Source organism: Pan paniscus, chromosome 19, assembly GCF_029289425.2.
Source record: "Pan paniscus chromosome 19, NHGRI_mPanPan1-v2.0_pri, whole genome shotgun sequence".
Taxonomy (NCBI): Eukaryota; Metazoa; Chordata; class Mammalia; order Primates; family Hominidae; genus Pan; species Pan paniscus.
Genome location: NC_073268.2, coordinates 76,241,854 through 76,267,953, shown reverse-complemented (window position 1 = coordinate 76,267,953; position 26,100 = coordinate 76,241,854). Strand labels below are relative to the sequence as shown.

The following is a 26,100-nucleotide window of genomic DNA, read 5'->3' as shown; positions in this document are numbered from 1 at the left end:
GGGAGGCTGAAGTGGGAGGATCGTTTGAGTCCGTGAAGTTGGGCTGCAGTGAGCTGAGATTGCTCTACTGTACTCCAGCCTGAGCAGCAGAGCAAGACCTTGTCTAAAAAAGAAAAAAAAATTGTTGTTTTATGATCCAGAATGTGATCTATTTGTTCTAGGGATTACTGAGAAAGGCAGGTTGGGGTGTCCAACTGTAATTGCTGATTTGCCATTTCTCTTTTCAGTTCTGTCAGGTTTTGCCTCATGGATTTTGAAGCTCTGTTGTTAGGTACATAGATGCTTAGGATTGTTAATGTTTTCTTTGAAAATTGACCTTGTTATCATTATGTAATGTCCCTCTCTATCCTTGGTAAATTTCCTTGCTCTGAAGTCTGTTTTGTCTGATGGTATGTAACTACTCCAGATTTCTTTTGATTAGTATTTGTATGATATATCTTTCTTTTTTGTCCTTTCATTTTTAATCTATACTATTTACTTAAAATGAGTTTCTTAGACACATATAGTTGAGTGTTGGGTTTTTTGTTAGTTAGTTTTTTACATTCAACAATCTATCTTTTTATTAGCATATTTCAACTTTTTAAATTTAATATAATCGTTGGTATGTTTGTATTTACATTTAATATTTTATTGTGTTTTCTATTTGTTCTCTATTTTTCCCTGTGTTTTTCATTCCTGTTTTGACTTTTCCTGCCTTCCTTTGGATTATTTGAATTTTTTGGAATTCCATTTTAATTCACTGATTTTTTTAACCATATCTTTTTGTGTAAGTTGAAAATGTAGTTGCTTTAGGGATTACAAAACACCTAGGTTTTCATAGTCTATTTAGGTTATATATTTAGTGCTTCACGTGAAATGTAGAAACCAGCCTGACCAACATGGAGAAACCCGGTCGCTACTAAAAATACAAAATTAGCCGGGCGTGGTGGCACGCACCTGTAATCCCAGCTACTCGGGAGGCTGAGGTGGGAAGATTCCCTTCAGCCCAGGAGTGTCTTCAGGAAATTAAGGTTTTCTCTGTTCTCTACATGTCAAGTAGTTATGGACGGTATCCTGAACATTCTAATTTTGTGTTATGAGAATCTGGGCCATGTTGGAAGCCTGTGTTTTTGCTTTGGCAGGCAATCGTCCTGGTTAGGTTCAGTCCACAAGTTCCCACCTGCCTCCTGCGGGTTGTGGTTCAATATCAATTAAGCTTCAGAGCCTTTGCCGCGCTGTTCAGATCCGCCCCGTGTGTGCGCCACCCAGTGGCGGGTACGAGACTGGACAGTGCCTTGTCCCACCGTTCAGTTCTCAAAGCCTTTGTTCAGATCCACACATGGAATGCCTGGGCATGAGCCCGGGAGTTCACCTACAACTTTAGGGTATTGCCTTCTTGCGTTCCCTCCTCTCTGAAATCTCAACACTTTACAGTCTCAGGGGTCCCTCTTTCCGGTGCTCTGGCTAGAAAGTCAGGGTTTTAACTGTACTGCTCTGCCCTACAGTTTCTGTGACTGTCTGCCTCCACGGCCAAGCATGGAAGGTTGTGTAAAGAGAAAAAAGCCATGGGCATGACTCCCTTGCTGTTGGGACCATTCTTCCTCTGGCAGAGAGATGAGTTTCCTTCCCTTGAAGTTCTAGGCACCTGCCTGGCTGCCACTGCTGCAGTGAGATTGCCTAGGGGCTGGTGTGGGGAGAAAAGAGACAGCAAACACAGGATTTCCCCGCTTTTGCTGACCTGTAGGGGTGCTTCCCTCTCTCCTAGGGTCAGAAACAGAGGCTCAGAGCTCTTTCTATCTGCATCTGGTATGCAATTCCAGGTTTTGGTTCATCTTTGAGTCCAGGCCAGGAGACCCCAGAGGGGGAATAAAATGGCAGACTTACTGCCACTTTGGTGGTGTTTAGAGTTCTCTTTTCCTTCCCTGATCTTCCTGCTACCACTTTGTTTTCAGAGCTAGCTGCTCCATGCCTGTGGTCCAGGATTCATAGTAACATTCAGTGGGAAAGACAGGACGGAGTATGACTGGAATGAGAATGGGAGAAGAATTTTTATTTAAAAAACAAAAGCATGGATTTTTAAAGGTTGAAAAATGCACACTAATTGGGGGAGAAATTTCTCTTTCCCTCCACAGTGTGATAGCTGTAAGCCTGATTCCTGGCTTGAATTTTTTTATTCACTTTTCCAGATGACCTTTAGAATCATTTTGTCCTTTAATTAGCCAGGTGTGGTGGCACACACCTGTAATCCCAGCTACTTGGGAGGCTGAGGCACAAGAATTGCTTGAACCCATGAGCAGAAGTTGCAGTGAGCCAAGATAATATGACTGCACTCCAGCCTGGGTGACAGAGTGAGATTCTGTCTCGAAAAAAAAACATCATTTTGTCCTTTAAAAAATTCTAATTTTGATGGGAATTTTATGAAATGTATAGATTTGGAGGAAAGTAGCCTTTTAATAGATTGAGTCCTTCAGTCTAGTAAGGATATATCTTCTCATTTAAAAAAATCTTCTTTTATGACCACTGGTAAAAGTTTTTATTTTTTTTCCTCAGAATCCTTGCATAAGCTTGGTTAAATTTATTCTCAGGTATTTTTATTATTAAAATTTTTATTAAAAATCAAATTGGTTATTGCTGATATATAGAAGAGCTACTGATTTGGCATGTTTACTTTGTAACCAGCTGCCTTACAGAACTTTTATTGGTTTTTTTACTTTCTGAATATTGGTTTAATTACTTTCTGAATTTTGGTTTTATTACTTTCTTGGTTTTCTGCACACAAGGATTTGTGAATCCAATCACTCAGACTGGTTTTCTGCAAATAATGATAATTTGGAACCTCTTTTTGAAAAAAAACTTTGAAAATTTTGATTTTTGGTTTATTGAATCACATTGGCCATTAATTCTTGTACAGTATTAGGTAATATTGGTGATATCATTCTTGCTTGTCTTGGTTCTGAGTCTTAGGGAAGTCCCTATTAAGATAGGTATATTTCATTATGCTAATGAATTATCTTTTTGAATTCTTTTTTAAAAATAATTTTGATCAGAAAAGGATACTGCATTTCGTCACTCTTCCAGCATCCATAAAGATGACCATTTGTATTTTCTTATTTGACCCACTAATGTGATTGCATTTTATTAATAGGACTTTCCTGCATTCCTACAGCAAATCCTGGTTGGTCATGGTGGAGACTGTAAAGCAATCATTCTCAAGGAGGGGCTTTTTCACGCAGTATGCCTGGAGAGAGGCTGCACCACCACCGCGTTCCTCCCCGATGAGTCCAGTGAGCCACGGCTGTGGGCTACGGTGTTGTGGTGCTTGGGTGTGTTGGAAGGAAATGGTAATTGAATGAGTGCTCATTTTCCAAGACTTTGGCCCCACCCCTAATATAATGTCCATGTTCCTGGAGCTGAGGATCCCTTCAGCCTAGGCTTGAGGACTCAAGGTGTGTACTAGAACCAGACAGACATTCTCCAATATCCCACTCTAGGGATCTTACTCCAATGAGAAGCAGAGAAATGCTAGCCCCGGGAGAAGACCTAGGAAAAGTGTAACAAGAGGCACCATCTGTCACTGAGCCCCTCTCTCTAGGCCAGGCTCCGAGCCAGGTGCTTTGCATTATGGGAGGTACTCCTGAACAACTGTGTGAGGTACTGGTATCCCTTTACAGATAGGTGGTCAAGTGACTGCCCAAGGGTGTAGTCATTAAGTAGAGGAGTTGCCCTTTAAAACCAGGAGTAATTCCTGAGCGTGTGCAAGCTGGAGATGTGATTCCTGAAGACTGGCTCGCAGAGATGGGTCATGAGGCAGAACCAAGACCTACTCCCTTACTTCCCTATTCAGTTTGTGTGGCCTCTCCCACTTCTAGTCCCTTCTCTTTCCTGGGAGGGACCCATGGGGGCTAGACAGAGGGCTGTTCCTAGTAGGATAGAGAGGTCCTGCAGCAGTGCCTCTTCCTCACTGCTTATCTTTCTGATCCAGGTTCCCGAGGCATGCCAGCTAGCACCTGACCTACAAGATTCCAGCTGTTTAACTGCCATCACAAAGGCTCATGACGTGTTGACAGTATTTCTGCCCGCTGCTCTGAAAATTCAAGGAAATAAATACCTGACATTTATTGAATGCCAGAAGCTGTTCTAAGAACTTTCTATGTATTATCTATTTTAGTCATTATAATAGCCTTATGAAATAGGCACTTTTATCCCCATTTTACAGATGAATAAAATAAGGCACAGAGGGGTTAAGCAACTTTCACAGGTAGAAAGCTGCACAGCCAGGATTTAAGCCCAAGCTCTTAACCACTGCACTACATCAATGCAGCAAAGGCTGAATGAACCAGAGTATTTGATTTACTTAGCTCTTATGCTGGAAAGATGGTGAGGCTTTTGCTCATGGTCTGTATTGAAGCACAAATACCAAAATCAAGGACACCTTTGCATTGGTGCTCCATAGGAGGTTTAGGAGGTTTCCTTTTTTGTTGTTTAGAGAGAAGGTCTTACTCTGTTGCCCTGGCTGGAGTGCAGTGGTGCGATCACAGCTCACTGCAGCCTTGACCTCCAGAGCTCAAGCAATCCTCCACCTCAGCCTCCTGAGTAGCTGGGACTATAGGTGCGCACTTCCACACCCAGCTAATTTTTAATTTTTTTTTTTTTTTTGTAGAGACCGTCTCCCTATATTGCCCAGGTTGGTCTAGAATTCCTAGGGCTCAAGTGATCCTCCCGCCTTGGCCTATTGGGATTACAGATATGAGCCACGGCACCCAACCTCAGAAGAGGCGCTTTTCTTGAGTTCTGGAAGGGGATAGGAATTAATGTTTTTTTTGCTTGTTTGTTTTTTACTCGTCACAGAAAAGGTTCAAAGAGTAAGATAAGCAACGTCTCATAATGCTGTAGTCTAATGGACAAGGGCCCTAGCCATCTGTGCCTGGATGACTCTTCCTCCCAATTTTTAAGTGTCAAAAGATAATTTAGAATCTGGCATTCTGCATGAGAAATCTGAACCAGTGGAGCTGTGTGCTGATTTTCATCAGCTTAAGTTGTCTTTATTGTCAGTGGCTTCCTTTCCCCACAGCAGCTTTATGGAGGCACGTGCCCAGGCATATGAGGAGCTTCTGTCCTCTAGTGTATGTACACCCACAATGCTGCAGAGAAGAGAATCAGCGTACTGTTGGGACACAGCAGGTACCACTGCCTTCTGAAGTTTCTAGAGGTGCTATGCCTTCATTGTTTTCCTGCACATGAACATTAACATCCACATCAGGATCTGGAAACCTTTACAGAAGCTGAAGTTTTAAAAAGAAAATGAATGGGATTTTATTCAAGATAAGGAAAGGATAAGAGTGAATCATCAAATGAAACCATGAGGCCACTTCACAAATATTTTATCAAAAAACTCACCCGAGAAAACTCAAAGAATCACAGTAATAAGCTGTCTATGCCATATTTTTTTTCCCTTTTTTGAAAATGCCAAGAAGCTACTACTAAGAATGTATTCAAGAGACGGAAGTTCCAAGATTCATCACGGGGTCAGGTGGGCTCAACTTAGTTTCCTGGGCCCTCTATAACACTTCATGTTCAGAATTGTCTCCAAATAAAAGCAATTTAAGGGAAGATTCAATATGGGTGTCTTTGCTGTGCTTGCAGTCTTAATTCTGTGGACACTGATATTCTATCAATGGAAAATTGAGCCTTTAGTGAACTTGAATACCCTGTTCCCCAATCACTGCCCAGAGAGCAGTTTCTGAGCAGCCAACGTGTCAGAGGCAGGAAAACAGCAGCTAAAAGGCAAAGGAGAAAAATGGAAGACACGTGCCTTTACACGTGTATTTTAAGCTAAATAACCATGATAAAATATCACCAACACCCATTTTTTGTAACTTAATTGTCCCACATCAAAGATAAGTATGGACAACTGTAATTGGTTCTTATATATCCCTAAATTCCTAATTGAAATCAATTCCAATAAATCGTTGGTGCTCAGTAGAAAAATGCAAAATTTAAATATACATATTCAGTAGAAGTTACCTTCATAACTTGTGGGGCATTATCAAAATATAATTGGAAACCCCTCTTTGTAACCAACTAACCAAATGATCTTTTCTTAAAGGCACAAATTAAAAGGTGGCAAAACAACCATATATTTAGTGTGTGGGGATCACATTCTCCTAAAGGGCATCAGGAAATGTAGGTAGAAGTCAATGTTGTAGCCCAGGTTAGAAGGCCCTGCTTGCTGGGAGTTAACTCTGGTTACTGGATTGTGGGGAGGTGCGGCAGGGAAGGTGGTCGGGGGAACACAGGCACTCCAGAAGCTCGGAGCAGCAGCTCATCAGCTGTGAGGAACCGTCAGCATCCTCGTGTCCTGTGTGGCTGTGAGGCACTGTCAGCATCCTCGCGTCCTGTGTGGCTGTGAGGCACTGTCAGCATCCTCGCGTCCTGTGTGGCTGTGAGGCACTGTCAGCATCCTCGCGTCCTGTGTGGCTGTGAGGAACCGTCAGCATCCTTGCGTCCTGTGTGGCTGTGAGGCACTGTCAGCATCCTTGCGTCCTGTGTGGCTGTGAGGCACTGTCAGCATCCTCGCGTCCTGTGTGGCTGTGAGGAACCGTCAGCATCCTCGCGTCCTGTGTGGCTGTGAGGAACCGTCAGCATCCTTGCGTCCTGTGTGGCTGTGAGGAACCGTCAGCATCCTCGCGTCCTGTGTGGCTGTGAGGCACTGTCAGCATCCTCGCGTCCTGTGTGGCTGTGAGGCACTGTCAGCATCCTCGCGTCCTGTGTGGCTGTGAGGCACTGTCAGCATCCTCGCGTCCTGTGTGGCTGTGAGGAACCGTCAGCATCCTCGCGTCCTGTGCAGCTGGGCCAGGATAAACTGGCTGAACTGCAGCTCTGCTTGCAGCTTGCTAGAAATACAACTTGGTAACAACAGGAGATTGTGGACACACTATTTTTCGTTAGTTTATTACAAAACTACAGATACAATATACAAGATTCTAATTCCGAAATCCTTCTACATTTTTTTTTCTGAGACTAAATGCCCTCAAAGCCCGTCTGCTTGGCCTGTATTACAACCCGACTCCTCAGCATCTGGATGCACAGGTCAGATGTTCCAACAACCCTGACCATGGCCAGTGCTATGGAGTCACTCCAAAGGTGGTTGAGCCCTCTGTGAAAATTTAAATGGCTGCTAAGTCATTCTAAATAAATAGTGAACGGATTGTTTCTGCCCCTAAGATGAAATCCCACAGATCTTATGCTCAAGCTCAGGTCTTCCTACTGCCACCTTCGACATCTAGAAAGTATGGTGGGATCTTCACTGATTTGTTAACCCTGGGAGTGCCCCTTGTGATCCAGATGAGTCAAAACAAACGGCCAGGATCTCTTCTAAAAAGCCCATGATGGCCCTTCTGGCTGTGTCTCCAGTCGGTGCCTGGATGCTGCCCACGTGCTTAAGGGCCATTCTGACCATCTGGTCTCTTTCCTGTGGGCTGTGGGGTGCTCCAGTGTCATCTCCCTCTGCTCCTGATTTTAAAAACTGTAGAATATAGGACTGGACCATAATCCCACTCAGTTCAAGGGTTTCTTTCATACAAGGGAGGTCCGAGGCACTGGCCAAGCTCAAGAGGTGAATCAGTGCCTGGCAGATTTGGGTCCGTAGGCTGACACAGTACTTGAATTCCAAAAAGTCTGTGGTGTCTTCACTCTTCTGTAAGGCGGTGACCAATGCGTTCCAGATCCGAGCATACTGGTCAACAGACCCGTACTGCTCTCTCTTCCCCGGGACGGAAAGGGCAGCTGCAGATCTGATGCGCACTTTGAAGTTCTTGCATGATGTCACGACCGATGTCAGGGCATTGTAGGCCTGGGAGGTCCATGGGGCTATCCCTAGAAAGAATCCATAGTCACTAAAACAAATGCAGGCTTAGAACTAGGTGGGGTGAGAGGGAGAGGGGTGGAAGGAAGCTTAAACACTAGTGCTCAAGACACTCATTTTATGTGTTCACTTCATTCTCACAATCATCCTGTAAGACAAGGGTGGTGACTGACTGTAGGATCCTAGGTAAGTGGCCAGGTACCAATCCCCAAACCTCCCTCTTTCCCTACCTCAGCCTGCCGCACGCTTAGAGCCTCTGCTACCCAATATAAAGCCTTTGGTGACTCAGAAAAAGGCTTCTTCTCTGGGAGGATTCTGTCCTGTGGGGGTATGGCTTTGTGGGCAGAGCGTGGACTGAACTGCAACCCCACCTATCCTCTCCGCTGGGCACTTCTCAGCTGTGTGCAAGCCACACACTGCATGCTCACCTGCAACAGCATCCAGACACTGCTCTGGCCATAGCAAGTCATGCATTTTATTGCAAAGAAAAAGAAGACTTACAATTTCAAGAATAAGATGCCCAGATTGCTATCTTTTCTCCACACCTGTAGGCCCTAGGAAATCAGCCTGCTTTCCCCCTTACCAGAGCTACTGCTACCCACTCCACTTTGGGGTGTCCTTACTCAAGATGGGTGACAGAGTAGAATGCAGCTTCTCTTAACTCTCCCAGCCCTTCCTAGCTTCTCTGTTGCCTCCGAAGACCGGCAAGCAGACCCTTTCCATTTGATGGATGCCAGCGCCATTGACAATGGGCCACTGCTAGAGCTACGAGACACTCACAATCCGACCCGTCAGAGTCCTTTATCAGTTTCTAGCTCCCTTTTCTTATGTGGCTCTTGATAGCTCTGCTATTGGATGCTTTCTAGTTCTCAAACTTCCTGCCTCTTTGGAGCTTCCCTTTCCCTCCAAGTCATGCAGGTAAACTTCTCTCTCTAGTAGGCTGAGGGCAAGGGCCATACAGGAAGGCAGGTAGGAGCCAACCACCACTGAGGTGCCCTGGTTTCAAGGACTTCTTGGCTCTCCAGAAGGCGGATATCCACCTCAATGGGCTCCAACCCAAAAGGTCACCCTTAGGTGACTTCCTCAATGGAAGAAGCCGGGAGGCTACCTTACATACTCCCAGCTGACTGGTCTGCCTAGACGCTCTGGGCAATAAAGGGGAGCAGAGCCAGACTCCCCTCACTTGATGCGTGCTCTCCTCTCCAGGAACACATCCTTAGGTCTCAGATCTGAGAGAGAGAGACGCAATAAAGCGAACGCTGGCATTCAAAGTGAGCGAGGTTTGGAGGCTCCGATCCATACACCTAAGCAGCTACTGGTCCTGAATGACATATCAAGGTGCATGGCATGCCACTACTTAGAGACAGATGCCCTCCTTACATTTATTAATGGCATCCACTTCTGTACACAGCTCATAGGGGATTTCCAGTTTATATCCCCTCTCATTCCAGTTTTTTTCCTTCCTGTTTTCTTGACCATTAAAGTAATATATGCTTATTGTAGACAACTGAGAAAATGAAAACAGAAAAAATCCTACCCATCCAGAGGCAATCACTGTTAATAATTAGTCCAATTTCCTTTCAGTCTTTTTTCTACCCATCTATTGAGATCATTCTGTAGAAATTATTTAATACCTGCTTTCATTTGTTTAACATCAGAAGTATTTTTCCAGATTATCAAATTCTTGTAAGTAATTTTAAATGGCAACAAAATATCCCATTATATATCCCATTGTATAGGTAATGATGTATTTCAATGTTCCCCTAAACTTGTCTTCAGTATGTCTCCATTTTTTCCTAATACTATGACAAATAACATGTGACAAACATCTTTAACAACAATGTAGATTGGTGTGTGTCCCAAGAGGCTTTCCACCAGGGAGTGAAGGGAAACTTTCTTACCTAAAGGAAGGGCAGGATTTTTAAATACATTTCCCATTGCATAACAAGCATTCCATCGGACTTTCATGGCAGCTTCTGTTAGAACAGTAGAAATTAGGGCCTGGATAGACTCCTCAATGATTTCTGCAAATGTGGGTTTTTCTATATGAGAGGGTTGCAGAAAATGAAGCAAATTTCCAAGGGCCCGGACTGCATTGCTTTTTACCTAGAAAAAATGTAAATGCTTTAGAAATCTGTTTGGCCAAAGAGATGTTTCCAAAAGTCTAATTTCAGCTTTAAAAAAACCCAGGAGGTCTTCAACTTCTTAAAACAAGTCCTTGGAACTCACAAGGTCTGCTCTGGTTAACATCCTGAGCCATCAGAAATGTGAGGTTCTACAGAACTCTCTGATTATTTATTTATTTATTTTATTTAGTGCTAGACAGGACCTCAGAGAGGTCCATCTTCCTTGTTTTACTGAGATGGAGTATAAGGACCAGGAACAACAGGACAAGGCTGATTGATAGCAAGACGATGAGGAGAAGCTAGGTTCCATAATTCCAGTCCAATACTTTTCTACTAGACTAGAGTCTCAACCTCTGCAGCCCATCAGAATCATTTGGGGAGGTTTCTCCTTTTGTTTTAAAACTGATTCGGAGGCCCTAACCTCAGAATTTCTGATTGAATTACTCTGAGGTAGGGCTTCCTGGGTGATTACCAGATTTTCAGAAGTAGTATTAAAGTGAGCACATGGTATGGGTCAGGTACCGTGCTAGGTGCTTTAACATAAGGCATCTTCATATCCAGTGAGGTATATAACTTCCATGTTTCATGTGAGGAGCTGACCTTCCGAGAAGTTATGTAATATACCAAACTTACCCAGTTACTAAAGGGCAAGCCAGGGCTTGAATCCATGTATGTCTGACCTAAAGCCCAGACCTGTGCTTTTTAAACTTATTAGTTTAACAGGTAATATTCAAAGCCAAGAGCTACTCATCTTTCTGACTTGTCAATTTTTTTGGGGGGGGGAAATAAAAAAAAGTTAATTTGAAAAGGAATCTGAATATGTCATGTAGTATTACAATGGGCACTGATATTTTTCAGGAGGCAGGAGACAGTAAAGAAACCATACACGTGTGGAATGGGCCATTTATACCCTGAGCACACCCTCAGTCTCTTTTGAACAGGAGTACATTTGGTGGGACAGTCTGAGGAACATCAAGCCACACTAAACTACCACACTGCAGCTACAATACATTAACTATCTGTTTGGGAGATACTGGGTTTTGTTGTGAGTCTACCTTGTCTTTATCCTTGGATGCTTCTATAGCTGATCGTAACATTTTCAAGAGCAGGAGACCAGAGAACTCTTCCTGGAAACTTGGGTCTGGTGTTTCCCTGTTCCACCCAAAGCAGACAACACATGTTAAAAGGTAAATACACTTAAATATATACATATAGAAATATATTCAATCAGTATAAGCATAAAAGTTTAGGAAAACAGTTTAACAAATCTGCTTAGATTATATCAAGAAACTTACATTATATATCTTTTGACCCAATAGTTCCCCACATAGGAATGTCTCCAAAAAAAAAAAAATCTCAAAATGCAGATTTCATGCACAAAAATATTCCCTGAATATAAAAGCCTACAAGCCTAAAGCCTAAAACAAATGTTCAGTAATAGAAAAATGGTTAAATAATCATCACACAGTGATAATTATGTAATCATAAATAAGGATTTCTAACAAGTCAATAATAGAATGCTTACACATTTTACATGTTGCTTATATGCTGAAGTGACAAAAAGCAGGACACGTGCACATGAATAACCAGCTACCTCTGGGGAGGGGAACTAAGGTGTCAGGGTAGGAGAAAGGCTTCACACTGAAAGCTGCTTTGTACTATCTGGATTTTTTTTAGCCTGTGAATATACTACTATAAGAAATTTTTTAAAATGCATTTTAAAAGTAAAGTAACCATTACTAAGGTTTTGCTTTTATGTTTTCTATAATGTGGACATATTACTTATATCGGCATACAGTATTTTTAATACATATATATCTTAATGCATTCCTAATATATATTAAGAACAGCTTATTAATTTTATTTTCTGAAGGAATATCAAACAAAAAAAGCAGGAAGACTGACTGCATAATATGCGGGAACTACTGCTGATTCTTTCATGGTAGAGATCGAGGACATTCTCTTGGGCCCTCAATCTCAGAAGTCAGCTGGGGAAAGCAAGCTCAGTCACCTACATGTTGACAATCAGAGTGTCTGTCAGGTTGCCCAGGGACCAGGCTGCTTTGGCTCGAACATTCAGAGACTTGTCTTCAAGTGACATCAATATTGCATTTGCTGCGTCTGCAACAAATATGACATCCTGTAACACAAAACAAAACACTGCAGTTACTTTAGCAGGTCGTGCTGCTACCTTTGAAATTCTCACTTATTTTCAGATAAAGCTAGAAGCCTTCATGCACATTTCTACTTAGAAATAAAAATTCATCTACTCAATCAATTTACTGTTCTTATATTTTACAATTTGGACACTCAAAAAAATCCCAGGGGAAGCTCCCATGATTTTGGTATGTGCCATGGACACCCGAGGAGCCTATGGATTTTGCTCTTATGAACATCGAATATATAAGCTGGCCTGGGACAGTTATCTGTGAATTCTGTGCTTGATTGATTTCCGTCTCGGGAAATAATGTTCTGAAAAAGAAATGCATTTCCAAAACACATCCTATGTACTACACATCACTCAGTGAGATAAATGTCACAAGTAAGAGTGAAAGAGGACATTATTTCCTTCTTAGTAAAAACTATGTCAGCTTTCTAAATGATGACTACCACCTGGTAATGACCCATTTCATTTTTATTAGATCATTAATTTAAGCATTTATTGGGTGCCTAAGGTCCCAGGCTGTGTGCTAAGTAATTAAAAATTAAAAATAAATAAATACCATATATATATGGTAATGCCTTAGTTCATTTATATATATGGTAATGCCTGTAGTTATACATATATTTATGTATAACACTACATATATATATGTAGAGAGAGAGAGAGACAGAGAGTGTGTGTGTGTGTGTGTGTGTGTCTGGCTCTGCCACCCAGGCTGGAGTGCAGTGGTGTGATCTCTGCTCATTACAACCTTCACATCCCAGGCTCAAGTGAGCCTCCCATCTCAGCCTCCCAAGTAGCTGGGACTACAGGTGCATACCACCATGCCTGGCTAATTTTTAAAATTTTTTGTAGAGACAGGGTTTTGCCAAGTTGCCCAGGCTGGTCTCAAACTCCTGAGCTCAAGCAATCTACCCGCCTTGGCCTCCCAAAGTGCTGGGATTACAGGCATGAGCCACCATGCCTGGCCCATGACCATATTTTAGTAGCAATTACAGATATCAGATTACAAAGCAATTTAGTTTCCTTTACCATCCAATGCAGGAGCTCTATATCCACAAAATAGGGGTGTCATGGACTACAAAAGGGGCACAGAAGAGCTAAATAGGCTCACTCTGACCTGTCTGAGACAGGGAAAAAGCACATAGACTCCCAGGGCCCGCGAAGTTGCAGCTTTCACTAAGCGATTCTTGCTGTCATTCAGCCCGAGCAGCACTGTGATGCACAGCATCTGCCTGTCATTCTGCAATGAGAAGGTTGACAAGGGAAAAATGAGAATGAAATAACTACGAGCCAAAGGCTTCCATAAAAGATGTGAAATATCTGTGTCTGAGACCATAATCAGGAGTTGAACACCATTGCGACCTTGAGGCTACCCTGGTAAAAAGCAGGTTCAATTCAGATTCCATAATTATCTGAGCACCCACTTTGTGCAAGACACACACAGCATCTCATCACATTTAACCTTTATTAAAGTTGCCTTCTTTATAGAAGCTCATTTATGTAAATAAGAATGGAGGCAAATGTCACTGAGGACTAAAGAAAAAAAGCAGTCTGAATACTGCTATTCTCAATAGCAGTATTCTGAATGCTTATGCTCCCCCAAAATTCCTATGTTGAAATCTTCACTCCCAGGGTGATGGTATCAGGAGGTGGGGCTTTGGGAAGGAGATTAGGTCATGGGAACAGAGCCCTCATGAAAGAGATTAGTGCCCTTATGATTGAGGCCCCAGAAAGCTGCCTGCCCCTTCCACCACCTGAGGACACAGCTCACATGGTGCCATCTGTGAGCCAGAAAGCGAACCCTCCCAAGGCACCAAATCTGTGTCTGTCAGTGACTTGATCTTAATTCCAGCCTCCAGAACTATGAGAAATACATTTCTGTTGTTTAGAAGACACCCAATTTATGGTATTTTATTATAACAGCTCAAACAGACTAAGACAAATACCATATGTGTTGGACAACAAATCTAAGTATTTTCACATACTTGTTATTTTTCACATGACTACCATCTTATTGATGATAATATCAAGTCTTAGAGAGGTTATGAGTCAAAGTGCTAGCAAGTCGAAGAGCTGGGCTTTAACTCAGGCCTTTTAAACTTTGGATATGAAATCTTCCTGAAATCTCTCTGCCTTCCAAGCTTCTTCTACCCTTGCCTCTACCACCTACACTCTAATGCACAGGGGGATACAGCTTTCCTGATATATTAAGGCTTCAAGTTTTCCTATTTGCTGTTCCCCAGTGCCCTCATCCCCAACTCAAGTAGAACTAGCGCCTTTTCATCAGAGATGATGCTGAATACTGGTTCAAAATGCAAAAGCATCAAATTCTAGCTCTGGTGCTCCAGCCATGATTTAAGGGTGAGAAAACACCCTCACATTACCGGCAGATTGCTGAAGGCCTCTGGCAAGATGGAAGACAGGGCATCACAGGCGCTCGCCTGGAGAGTTGGGTGTTCTGAATTCTGCAGGGCTCTGGGTAAAGGACCATTCAGCATCATAGTCCAGAACATCACCACCTGGAATGGAGGCAAAGTAAAAGCTGCAGCCCAAGACATAACAGGGGAACCAACTTGGAGCTAAGCCTACCAGAAATGGCCTTAGTGAAACATTTTCCCTTAAAGTAGCAGCTTTCTGTAAGTGTTTTCATTGGTTCTTCTTCCACAGTGATGTAAGGACTTTGGTTTAAGCCTCCCGTTCAACTCCTGTTGATTAGGAGACTGCGGTCTGATAAAGTTACGCAGCAACAGTGATAATAATCAAGAGGAGGCTGAAGATGATGATGACAGTAACAGCAACAGCAGCGGCAGCTAATGTTCTTCAGAGAGCTCATGCCATGCCAGGCATTGCTCTAAGTATTTTACAAGCATCAACTTATTTTATTCCTTGGCACAAATAAATGGGGTCTGTAGCATTATTCCTACTTTTTCACACAAGGAAACTGAGGCACAAAGAGACAATACAACTTACTAATCTGCAGCAGGGGTGAACTAGAATCCAGATCAGTTGACAGTCGGCTAGGGCTTTTTCAACTACTTTGCAGAGTCTGTGTGATAACAAAATGTAATATGCTGTGTAAGGTTTCTAGTGCAGGGCCTGGTATACAGTGGACACTCTTAAATTGGGCAGTCGGTTCTGTTTTCAGCACTTTGAAGAACTACCTCACTTCACAGCCTCTAAAGTAGCCATGTCAACAGTTTCTTTTCCATGCTTTATACATATCCTGTGATTTCATGTTCATTTGTGAATCTCTGTGGTTTTGGTATGTTTTATTTCTGTTCCATGGACCTAGTCCTGGGTTTTGCTGTGTATGTCATGCACCAGTTCTGTCTTTCTCCTACTTCAGCTCCTGGAAACCCAGTCTGGGTCCTCCCTGCCCCACTCCAGAAGAATGTGGACAAAAAGTGGTTGCCAGTCTCCAGGATGGCACACAATTACAGTCACCTACTAATATTTACACCCTTGTGTAGTCCCCTCCCATACTGAACAGGCTGACCTGTGTAACCAATAGGATTGTTGTGGAAATGACAGCACTAAACCTCCAAAGCTAGGTCATAAAAAGCACCACAGCTCTGTCTTGCTTTCTTTCCCCTGGATCACTTGCTGTGAAGGAAGCTGGCTGCCATGTCAAGAGGATACTCAAGCAGCCCTCTGGAGATGTCCTCATGGGGAGGAAATGAGTTGAGGCCTTCTGCCAGCAGCCAACACTAATTTGCTAGGTCTATGGGTGAGCCACCCTGGAAGAGGATCCTCCAACCCCATCAAGTCTTGCAACCCGTCAGTTGACTGCAACCCTGGGGGCATCTTGATCCCAACCTCATGTGAGAACTAAGCCAGAATTACTCAGCCAAGCCACTCCTAATTCCTGACCCACAGAAACTGTGAGAAAATAAATGTACATTGCTTTAAGCTGCTAAATGCTTAATTTGTTATTCATTAATAGACAAGCAATGTAGAAAACATGTCTTTTTTTTTTCACAGATGAACACTACCTGAGTGTGAACAGTTAAGAGGCTTGCCCAAAGTCATCTATCTAGCAAAGGGAGAAGTTTGAATTCAAACCTAGTTCTGTCTGATAACAAAGCTCAACTCACTTCCCTGCGCATGTTATATGAAAGCTTTAGTGGCATTCTAAGGCAGGGACTAGGGTTAGAATCTTTAATTCACTGCAAGGATGACAGAAATTGTGAAGGGAAAAGAATAGGCAAAATGCAAAGGGCAGAGGGAGCAAAGAGCACCAACACTGAGCTAATTTTGCTTTTAGCACTAAGTAGAAGCCTTTTTTGGTGTGGTCACATGCCCTTCATCCATCTTTGGAACTGGCACAGTGTAGGGGTAGCAGAAACAACCTGAAATCACAGGAATTGAATAGAATTGTGGCGGGGCTGGTGGGGGGCGGGGGGGGACATGGGTAACGGAATTACCTCCTATGTGTTAGCATCTTTACATGTCATTCGATTTTTCAACAGCCTTGTGACTGAAGGGTTATGGTTTATTATTCCTTTTTTACAACTAGGAAACCATGCCTATAACCACATATCCATTAAGTGGCTGATATGGTTTGGATGTGTGTCCCCTCCAAATCTCATGTTGACATGTGACCTCCAATGTTGGAGGTGGGCCTAGAGGAAGGTTTTTGGGTGATGCAGGCAGATCCCTACCGAATGGCTTGGTGCTATCCTTGTGGTAATAAGTGAGTTCTTACTCTGTTATTCACACAAGAGCTAACTGTTTAAAAGAGCCTGGCATCTCTTGCTTCCTCTCTCGCCATGTGACACACCTACTTCCCCTTCGCCTTCCACCATGACTGGAAGCTTCTGGAGGTCTCACCAGAAGTAGATGCTGGCACCATGCTTCTCGTATAGCCTGCAGAACTGTGAGCCAGACGAACCTCTTTGAAAAATAAATTGTCCAGTCTGAGGCATTTCTTTACAGCAGCAGAAAAGAGACTAATACAGAAAATTGGTACCAAGGAATGGGGTGTTGTTATAAAGAGACCTAAAAATGTGGAAGCAGCTTTGGAACTTGGTACTGTGCAGAGGTTGAAAGAGTTTGGAAGGCTCAGAAGACAGGAAGACAAAGGAAAGTTTGGAACTTCTTAGAGACTGATTAAATGGTTGTGACCGAAATGCTGATAGAAATATGGAGAGTGAAAGCCAGGCTGAGGAGGTCTCAGATAGAAATAAAAAAGTTTGAAGAACTGGAGGAAAGGTCACCTTTGTTACACCTTAGCAAACTTGGCTGCATTATGCCCATGTCCTAGGGATTTGCATAAGGTTGAACTTAAGAGTAATGACTTAGGGTATCTGGTGAAAGAAATTCTAAGCATCATTTAACAGGTGATGTGGCAGCTTCTCACAACCTATAGTCGGATGTAGGAGTAAAGGAATGACTTAAAGTTGGAACTTATCATTAAAAGGTTAGCAGAGCATAAAAATGTGGAAAACTTGCACCCTGGCCCTGTACTAGAGAAGGAATCCAAGCTCGGAGCAACCACTTGCTAGACAGATTAGCACGACTAAAAGGGAGCCAGGTGCTAACAGCCAAGACTACGGGAAAACAGCCTGGAGGGCATTCTAGAAATCTTTGAGGCAACCCCTCCCATCACACACCCAGAGGCCTAGGAGGAAAGTGGTTTTGGAGGCCAGGCCCAGGGCCCCACTTCCCTGCACAGCCTTGGGGCACTGCTCCCAGCATCCCCAGCCTTGGCTCAAAGGGCCCCAGATACTGCTCGGTTTTCTGCTCAGTGGGTACAAGCTGTAAGCCTTAGCGGTTTCCATGTGGTGTTAAGCCTGCAGATGCACAGAATGCAAATGCGAAGAAGGCTTGGGAGCTTCCACCTAGATTTCAGAGGATTCCCTAAGCCTGGGTGCCCATGCAGAAGCCTGCCACAGGGACAGAGCCCCCACTGAGAGCCTCTACTAGGGCAGTGCCAAAGAGAGATGTGAGGTTGGAGCCCCTACACACGGTCTCCACTGAGCACTGCCTAGTGGAACTCTGGGAGTGGGACACAGCCTACACCCAGCAAAGCCAGAAGGGTAAGGCTGCCAGAAGCCTTGGAGGCCCACCCCTTGCACCAGTGTGCACTGGATGCGGGACATGGAGTCAAGGACTATTTTGGAGCTTTAAGGTTTAATGTCTGTCCTGCTGGGTTTTGGATTTGTGTGGGGCTTGTTGCCCCTTTCTTTTGGCTGATTTCTCCCTGTTGGAATGGGACTGTTTACCCAATGCCTGTACCACCATTGTATCTTAAAAATCAGTAACTTGTTTTTGATCTTACAGGCTCATAGGTGGAAGGAACTTGCCTTGAGTCACAGCTGAGACTTTGAACTTTTGAGTGATGCCATAAAGAGTTAAGACTTTGGGGAACTATTGGGAAGAGGTGACTGTATTTTACAATGAGAGGAACATGAGATTTGTGGTGGCCAGAGGCAGAATGATATGGTTTGGATGTGTGCCTCCTCAAACCTCATGCTGAAATGTGACCTCTAACACTGGAGGTGGGCCTAATAGGAAGTGTTTGGGTCATGGGGGTGGATCCCTCTTGAATGGCTTGGTGCTGTCCTTGTGGTAATGAGTGAACTCTCACTCTATGAGCTCATACGAGAGCTGGTTGTTTAAAAGAGCCTGGCATCTCCCTCTTGCTTACTCTCTTGCCATATGACATGCCTGCTCCCCCTTTGCCTTCCACCAGGATTTAAAGCTTCCTGAGGCTTCCTCAGAGGTAGATGCTGGCACCATGCTTTTTGTACAGCCTGCAGAACTGTGAGCCAGATAAACCTCTTTTGCATAAAAAACTAGGTTTTATGCAAAAGAAATATTAGTTTTACTATTGCTGGTTATATGTTATACATAAGCCTACCACAAACTAAACTGCAAATAAACTGAAATGTAAAATAAAACCAATTTATACTAGTTTCATGTTTTCCTGGATTATAAAACATCATTTTTGACACTGGAAGAAACCATATCATCTACTCCATTTATCACTGAGATTCAAAATAAAACTGCAACTGAAGCATTAATAAAAGAAAACTATGAATTGACATTTATTTACCAAGAAGACTGGTGCTCTCTGATCAGGTGCTGCAGTGGAGTCTGGTTTATACTGCTGTATTAAGCCTGTGCCCAGTTCTTCCAGAAGCTGCCAAGAAAAAGAATTACCGAAGTGGAGCATCAGAACTAATGAATGACTTCAGTTGAGTAACACCTTCACTCGAGTAACACCTTCTCTCGAGTAACACCTTCACTCGAGTAACACCTTCACTCGAGTAACACCTTCACTCGAGTAACACCTTCACTCGAGTAACACCTTCACTCTAGTAACATCTTCTCTCGAGTAACACCTTCACTCTAGTAACACCTTCACTGGAGTAACACCTTCTCTCGAGTAACACCTTCACTCTAGTAACACCTTCACTTTAGTAACACCTTCACTTGAGTTTGGAGATCGCCTCAAATCAAGGGGAAACATAATTTGCAACTAATTTTCTTTCTTTTTTCAGTCACTGTTAACAGAGGCATTCTTTCAAGGACTGAAATCAACAGCTATATCATCTTAATTTGTTACTGAGTCAATGCGTGGGGTTTATATGTAAGAGCCAAAAACAGAAGAATGTATGTCTTCCTTACCTGAAATCTCTTTAAGAAATCTCAGAATTGAAGGACATGTGGCAGAAGAATATAAAGTGAAGAAAAGGAAGGATATAAAGTGAAGAAAAGGAAGGATATAAAGTGAAGAGAAGGAAAAAGCATTGTGGTTTTGATGAAAATTACCTTTGCTCCATGAAGCTGAATGGATGGATCTGCTTCCCCCATGCACTTGCAAATCACCTCTCCAAGCTCCATCAAGTAGGCTTGAGTCATTGAAAAGTAGCCCCTTGCCAGAAGAGTCAATACCTGCAAAGAGAGCATGGAATTAACCCTCTAAGACCTGAGTGCAAGGCTGCAATATCCAGAAAAGTGTTACAATATTTCAGAAATCGCTTACATTTAACAGGGGCTGAAATCTGTTGAATGAAATTAAGAACCATAATCTTTATTTTGTGACTAACATCAATAAACTGTATCATAGTTTTATGGTGCTTTAGTATATGATTGCTTTTCATTAACATAATCTCATTTAAGTCTTGGAACTATTCTTTAAAGTAGGTATTAACTGAATTTTACAGCTAAAGAAACTAAGCCTGACAAGATTAAAGGACATGTTTCATGTTACCCAGTTAATTAGCAGCAGACCCCAGGACCAGGCCTAGTCTCAGATCATATTTGTATAGAAAAAGTAAACTCTTTTATCTAGGATTGTTTTCTTCCTTTGAAGGAACAATTATTTTGTTACTCTAAGCAGGTACAAGACCAAGGAAACGCTTATAGAGAATTAAACATTTAAGTTGCAAAAATCAAAAATTAACTGTACAATTTCACTCAGAATTATTCTACAATCTATTACATCCACCTGTCATATAATACCTGAAGGGACTAAAATAATTTGCAATCAAAGAACAAAAAGGAATGAATCTGCTATTTTACAACCAAAGAACACTTCCCCAAAACAAAACAACAACAAAACAATACACCACCCATACCTAAAATACAACTCCCACGAACACAATTGACATATGGCTTAGTTTTACCTGCTCGCTCCTCACAGTCACTCTGAAGGAGGAATGGTTACTTCCATTTCAGAGATGAGGAAATGAAATCTCCTACCTGTAAGGCCTCCAGTCGCATGGGGGATGGTTCGTAGGTGCTTCCTGCTGCAGAGCCAGCATCGCTACCTGAACAGGAATCCTCCTTGGGCAGTACGACAATGGAAATGCAGAGTCGAATGAGCCAGCAGGGCTCTGAAGACCCCTTAGGTGAGCTAACTGACGTTTCTTCCAGAGAGGGTCCTGCAGGGGCTTTCTTCCACCAATCAGGAGGGCTGAGGTGAGGGGTTGCTGAATTGCTATTACCGAGTCCAGAAGAACATGGCTGTTGCAGAAGTAGCTGGACTTCAGGTAAAGGTGCGTGGGTGGACACTATAGCTCCCAAGAGTGTGAGACTTGACACACGAACATTAACATCTGTCAAAGGAAGCAGTAAGAACTTATCATCATGGCAACAACTACTGTAAAGATGGTAGTTATCCCAGCAGGCAATTAAAAATTAGTAGTTCCTTGTGTAACCTGAATCTAATCAAACTTCTAGACCTCATTTCCAGTTTGGAACTACATGGGACAGGAGAGTAAGTTAACACCATAAAGAAACAATCTGACAAATTGAGAATGTGATTTATTTTGTTATCTTTGGTGACAGAGCTTAGAGTTCACATTCTATAAGACAATTGGGTTGGATTCTTTCCTAAGTCAGTTTGATATAAAAAAGATGGGTGGGGGGACTCTAGATTTAAAAAGACTACAGTGACATAATAACTAAATGCAATGCATGTACCTTGAATGAACCCCGGATTTTAACAAGAAATATTTTTAAAAAGCTAAAAGGTCTGTGTCTAGACTCATTTTTTTTTTGCATGTGATGTCCAGCTGTTCCAGCACCAATTGTTGAAAAGTATCTGCTCCTTTGTTGTAGATCAGTTGACTATATTTATGTGGGTCTATTTCTGGGCTCTCTATTCTGTTCCATTGATCTGTTTGTCTCTTCCTTGGCCAGTATCACACTGTCTTAATTACTGTAGTTTTATAGTAGATTTTGAGGTCAGGGAATGTCAGTCCTTCAGTTTTGTTCTTCTCTATCAATATTGTGTTGGCTATTCCAGGTCTTTTGCATATCCATATATATTTCAGAATCAGTTCATTGATATCTGCAAAATAACTTGCTGGAATTTTGATTGAGACTGCACTGAATCTATAGATCAAGTTGGGAAGAAGTAACATCTTCACAATATTGAGCCTTGCTATCCAGGAGTATGGAATCTCTGTCCATTCATTTAGTTCTTTATTTGATCAGAGTTTCACAGTTTTCTTCATATAGATCTTGTACATATTTTGTTAGGCTCATACCTAAGAATTTCAGGGTTTGAACATTTTAATGAAAAAAAGTTACTTGAGGATAAAGTCAGATACTTGAAAGGAAACTTTGAGGCATGGTGCACTCTCCTCAGCTGAAGATGCAGATAATGAAAAGTTGGTACAGTGGAATGAGCAGGGGTTGTTTTCATCTTATTTCTGCCATGAATGTGATGGGAAACCTTAGGGTAAGACTTATCTTTCTGGGTCCCTTTTTTACATATTAGTGTAAGTAGTGAACTGGACTTAGTTACATCTCATTATCTCATTTGAGCCTCATAAAAATCTTATGATGTAGTTATAATTCTTGCTGTTAGGAAGAAATTAGGGTTCAGAGAGGGCCATGGACATGAGATGGCAAAAATGGGAGTGGGATCCAGACCCTTGGATTGACTTCAGGTCCCATGCTCTTCCCACTATGTCACAGAAAACATCCACTATTCCTTCCTTGTTACAATTCTGCCTGAAAAACTGAACTCATCAGAATGTGGTCTGATCTGAAAGCTTGCAAACAAAAGAAAGGCAAATCTACAAAAGGCAAGTGTTTATAGCACAAATACATTATGTGTAGGAGGAAATAATAAGACTGCACTTAGTAAAGATTTGAAGTTCTGGGGTTTTATCTGAACTTCATAGGAAATAACAATAAAGAAGTTTAATTTTGTATTCCAGTTTTTCTTTCCAAAAAGTAGATAATATCTATCTGTCCGTCTGTCTGTCTATCTAACCATCCATCCATCCTCTACCTATGTGTAAGGGATATAAACGATCATACTCCTCAGGGGGGCTGCTTGCACCTGGCTCAATCTTAATTCTAAAGGGATACTCTGGTCACTGCCCTGAGCATTAAACAGGCAAACTTTACAATTAAGTCTCTAGCTCACTTCCACTGGGACTTGAGGTGTCAATTCTTGCAACAGCCTATACCCCTGAAAAGTTGAGAAGAAAAAGCAGAGATCTCTTAAGAGTTGTAAAAATGCTTTGAATATATACATATATCTGTATCTGTATATTTTTACTAATAGTCTGCATCTGACTGATACAAAGAAGCCATCAGTTTTAAGCCACTACAAACCTTTGTGGCGAATATAAGGCTTTATCTGGTTCCAGACTTTGGTCAGCAGGCTGAGTTTTAGACGATCATAAGGTGCATTTGATACTAAATTTGCAAGGCACTGTAAAACACAAAAAGTAGCTCATCAAAAGGCTTGATTAAACCACAGCATAGAACAAATTTTGCAGCATTTAATTAAAAAAGAAAAGTTTTCACACAACTAAAAATTAGCCCTTTTTTTTTTTTAATAACACTTGTATTCTCATTGGTACAACTAAAGATAAAGAAGTATTTTTAGCAAATCATTTATTAGGACATACAGAGATTATAGATAAGATCAGACGAGTAGGTACAGACTTCCAAATAGTGTATTTTTAATAAAACTATTACTTAGTTATATTCTTAAGTCAAGTTACTTTTGAGCTATGTAAAACAGTATACAAAATTAAAACAGAGAAACCTGCTCTGGAACCCACAGTTGGTACATTACCTTAATTATCTGAGTAACGGTCTGTGAGGATGACTCCGCCACCAAAGCTAACAAAAGACATCTGTGCAACTCTCTAATGCTGCAAGCGATCATTACGGAGAAGGGGGTAAAAGCCCTTCTGTGGTCACTGGTATCTTCAGCAACAGAAAGAAACTGCTTTGAGCCTTCCAAGATGGCAGATAAAACTTGCAGAGCACAGGCACGTGTCTGAAATTTCGGGATGATTCACACTGATTAGTTGAAAATTAGGAGTCAGATTCCCTTCTTCCTATACATATTTAATGTTCAAAGTATTTACAATCATTTTAATTGGAAGAATAAAGGCAATGGGATTATCTGTTAGTTCCTAAAAACTAGGCCACTTGCGTCCCACACCTAAAAAAAAATCTTTATTTTATTTTTATTTTAGAGACACAGTCTCGCTCTGTCACCTAGGCTGCAGTGCAGTGGCGCAATCATAACTCACTGCAGCCTCAAACTCCTGGGCTCAAGCAATCCTCCCACGTCAGCCTCCCAAGTAGCTAGGACTACATGTGTGCCACCACACCTGGCTAAAAAAAAATTAGAAACCCATTGCTGTTAGGTGTTTTACAGTAAGAAATAAATCTAAGCTACACCATAGCACAAAAATCTGAAATCCTAAGCATGAGAATAAGAATTAGAGGCCTGGTTTATTCAAGCAGAATGCCAACTGAAAAGTTAGAACTAAACAGCCCATGGGGTAGAAAAAACACATGTGCCTAGAGTCTGTTTCCTATCAAAGTTCCTGAGAACATTATGCCTCATATTCCACTCTGAAGTATGTGTGTTCAATGTTAACTTAAATAGGACTTTAGGAACTTTGTGTACATACTGCTTGGCAGACATCATTAGTGATCCAACTTTCAGAAACAGTCTTAGGTACAGGAAATAACACTGCCTGCAGTGACAGTATTTGACAATTCAAAAAAGGAATACCATTAAGTACAATCTTATGAATGGAAAGGACAAAAAGTACATCTTTGTCATGGACTGCTGTATTTGTTAGGAAAGGTGTCATTGGCACCAAGATTTTCTTTATAAGGTTGAAAGATTACTTTCAATTGGTACTCAGATGATTTTGTAGTATTAGAAAGGAAAAGAAAGCCCAACTTTACAAAAATGGGATATAGGTAATAAGCATAGGACTATTAATACGGAATAATATTGTACTCTCTTTGGCCAGCTCATCCAAAAATGATAATTAACATTTTCAGTCAAAAAATTTAAAAGCGGGGAACCAACATTACAATTCTAGAATCTAACCTAAATAGTTACTCAATATGAAGCATATCTGAGTTTGGAGCAAAAAAGGTTTTCCCAAAAGCCTTCAATTATATTATCTCCAAACAACCAGGTAATAAATCACCAGGCAGGCCTTTTATAGAGTGGAGTCGTAGAAATCTAGACTTATTGCTCTGAAGAGAAATTTGAAGTACAGTAGCACCAGACTTCAGAATTAAGCATAATCCCCTAAGGTGGGAAATTGACAATGTATTAGGAAACCGTGTGTATATGTGTGAAAAAACGAGAGAGCGAGAGCATGAACACAAGTCAGCTGATCCAAAAAGGACTTAGATCAGGGGCTGGCAAACTTTTCTGTAAAGAGCCAGCAGTAAACATTTTATATTTTAGACTTTGTGGGCCAGTTTCTGTCACAACCACCCAACTCTGTGATTGTAGCATAGACATGTAAAGGAATAAACGTGGTTGCGTTCCAAAAAGACTTGATTTATGGACAATGCAATCTGAATTCCATATAATTTTCACATATCACGAGATATTATTGTTTTATTTTAAAACCATTTAAAAGTGTAAAAACCATTCTTAGCTAACAGGCTGTACAAAAACAGGTGGTGGGCCAGATTTGCCCTACAGGCCACAGTTGGCCAATCCCTACTAGAGGCTGGTCCGAACTCAACAAGATAGATCTTATGCTAAACCTTCATTTCTTTAGAAGACAATTAAAAATCACAATTCCAACAGCTCACAAACTGAATGAAATTAAAAATCGAATGGAAAGAAATGAACTAATGTTCCAAAAGTCAAAAATTTTAGCACAATTTTGGCATCTTAAGGGGAAAATCATGACTATCACAGATGAAAACAAATGTCATTGAAATTGGTTATTTTTTTCCACTAAGTTACAAAATCTATATAGAAATTTGATACTATATCAAATTGTACTTCTCACAGTTCTGAGTTAATTTCCTTTAAACTCTGTTTAACATATCTTTGTTGTTATAATTGTTACTTAAGATACTGAATCTGGTACAAGTTTTGCTTCTTTTGTTCTTATATCAATATTTAATATCTGGTTTACCAGTCCTAATCAGCACTTTCAGCAGAAATTACTAACGTGCAAGTAAATCATAACAGGTGTAGCTCTTCAGAG

At 41.6% G+C, this 26,100-nt stretch overlaps 1 protein-coding gene across 3 annotated transcripts in view; it reads right to left on the bottom strand.

The window, feature by feature from the left end:
• Positions 1 to 5,343: 5,343 nt before the first annotated feature.
• The window catches only part of HEATR6 (HEAT repeat containing 6), a 40,799-nt gene continuing 20,042 nt past the window's right edge, over positions 5,344 to 26,100 (bottom strand). For all 3 annotated transcript variants that reach the window (XM_003805920.6, XM_034942621.3, XM_063599293.1), the window contains exons 10-20: positions 23,688 to 23,894; positions 23,219 to 23,318; positions 20,846 to 21,201; positions 19,913 to 20,035; positions 19,194 to 19,280; positions 14,521 to 14,655; positions 13,254 to 13,376; positions 11,985 to 12,109; positions 11,025 to 11,121; positions 9,745 to 9,949; positions 5,344 to 7,854 (exon numbers count right to left, since the gene is read on the bottom strand). In XM_003805920.6, coding sequence (XP_003805968.2) covers positions 7,283 to 7,854; positions 9,745 to 9,949; positions 11,025 to 11,121; positions 11,985 to 12,109; positions 13,254 to 13,376; positions 14,521 to 14,655; positions 19,194 to 19,280; positions 19,913 to 20,035; positions 20,846 to 21,201; positions 23,219 to 23,318; positions 23,688 to 23,894 — 2,130 coding nt within the window. In that variant the 3' untranslated portion in view covers positions 5,344 to 7,282. The remainder of the gene's footprint in view (positions 7,855 to 9,744; positions 9,950 to 11,024; positions 11,122 to 11,984; positions 12,110 to 13,253; positions 13,377 to 14,520; positions 14,656 to 19,193; positions 19,281 to 19,912; positions 20,036 to 20,845; positions 21,202 to 23,218; positions 23,319 to 23,687; positions 23,895 to 26,100) is intronic.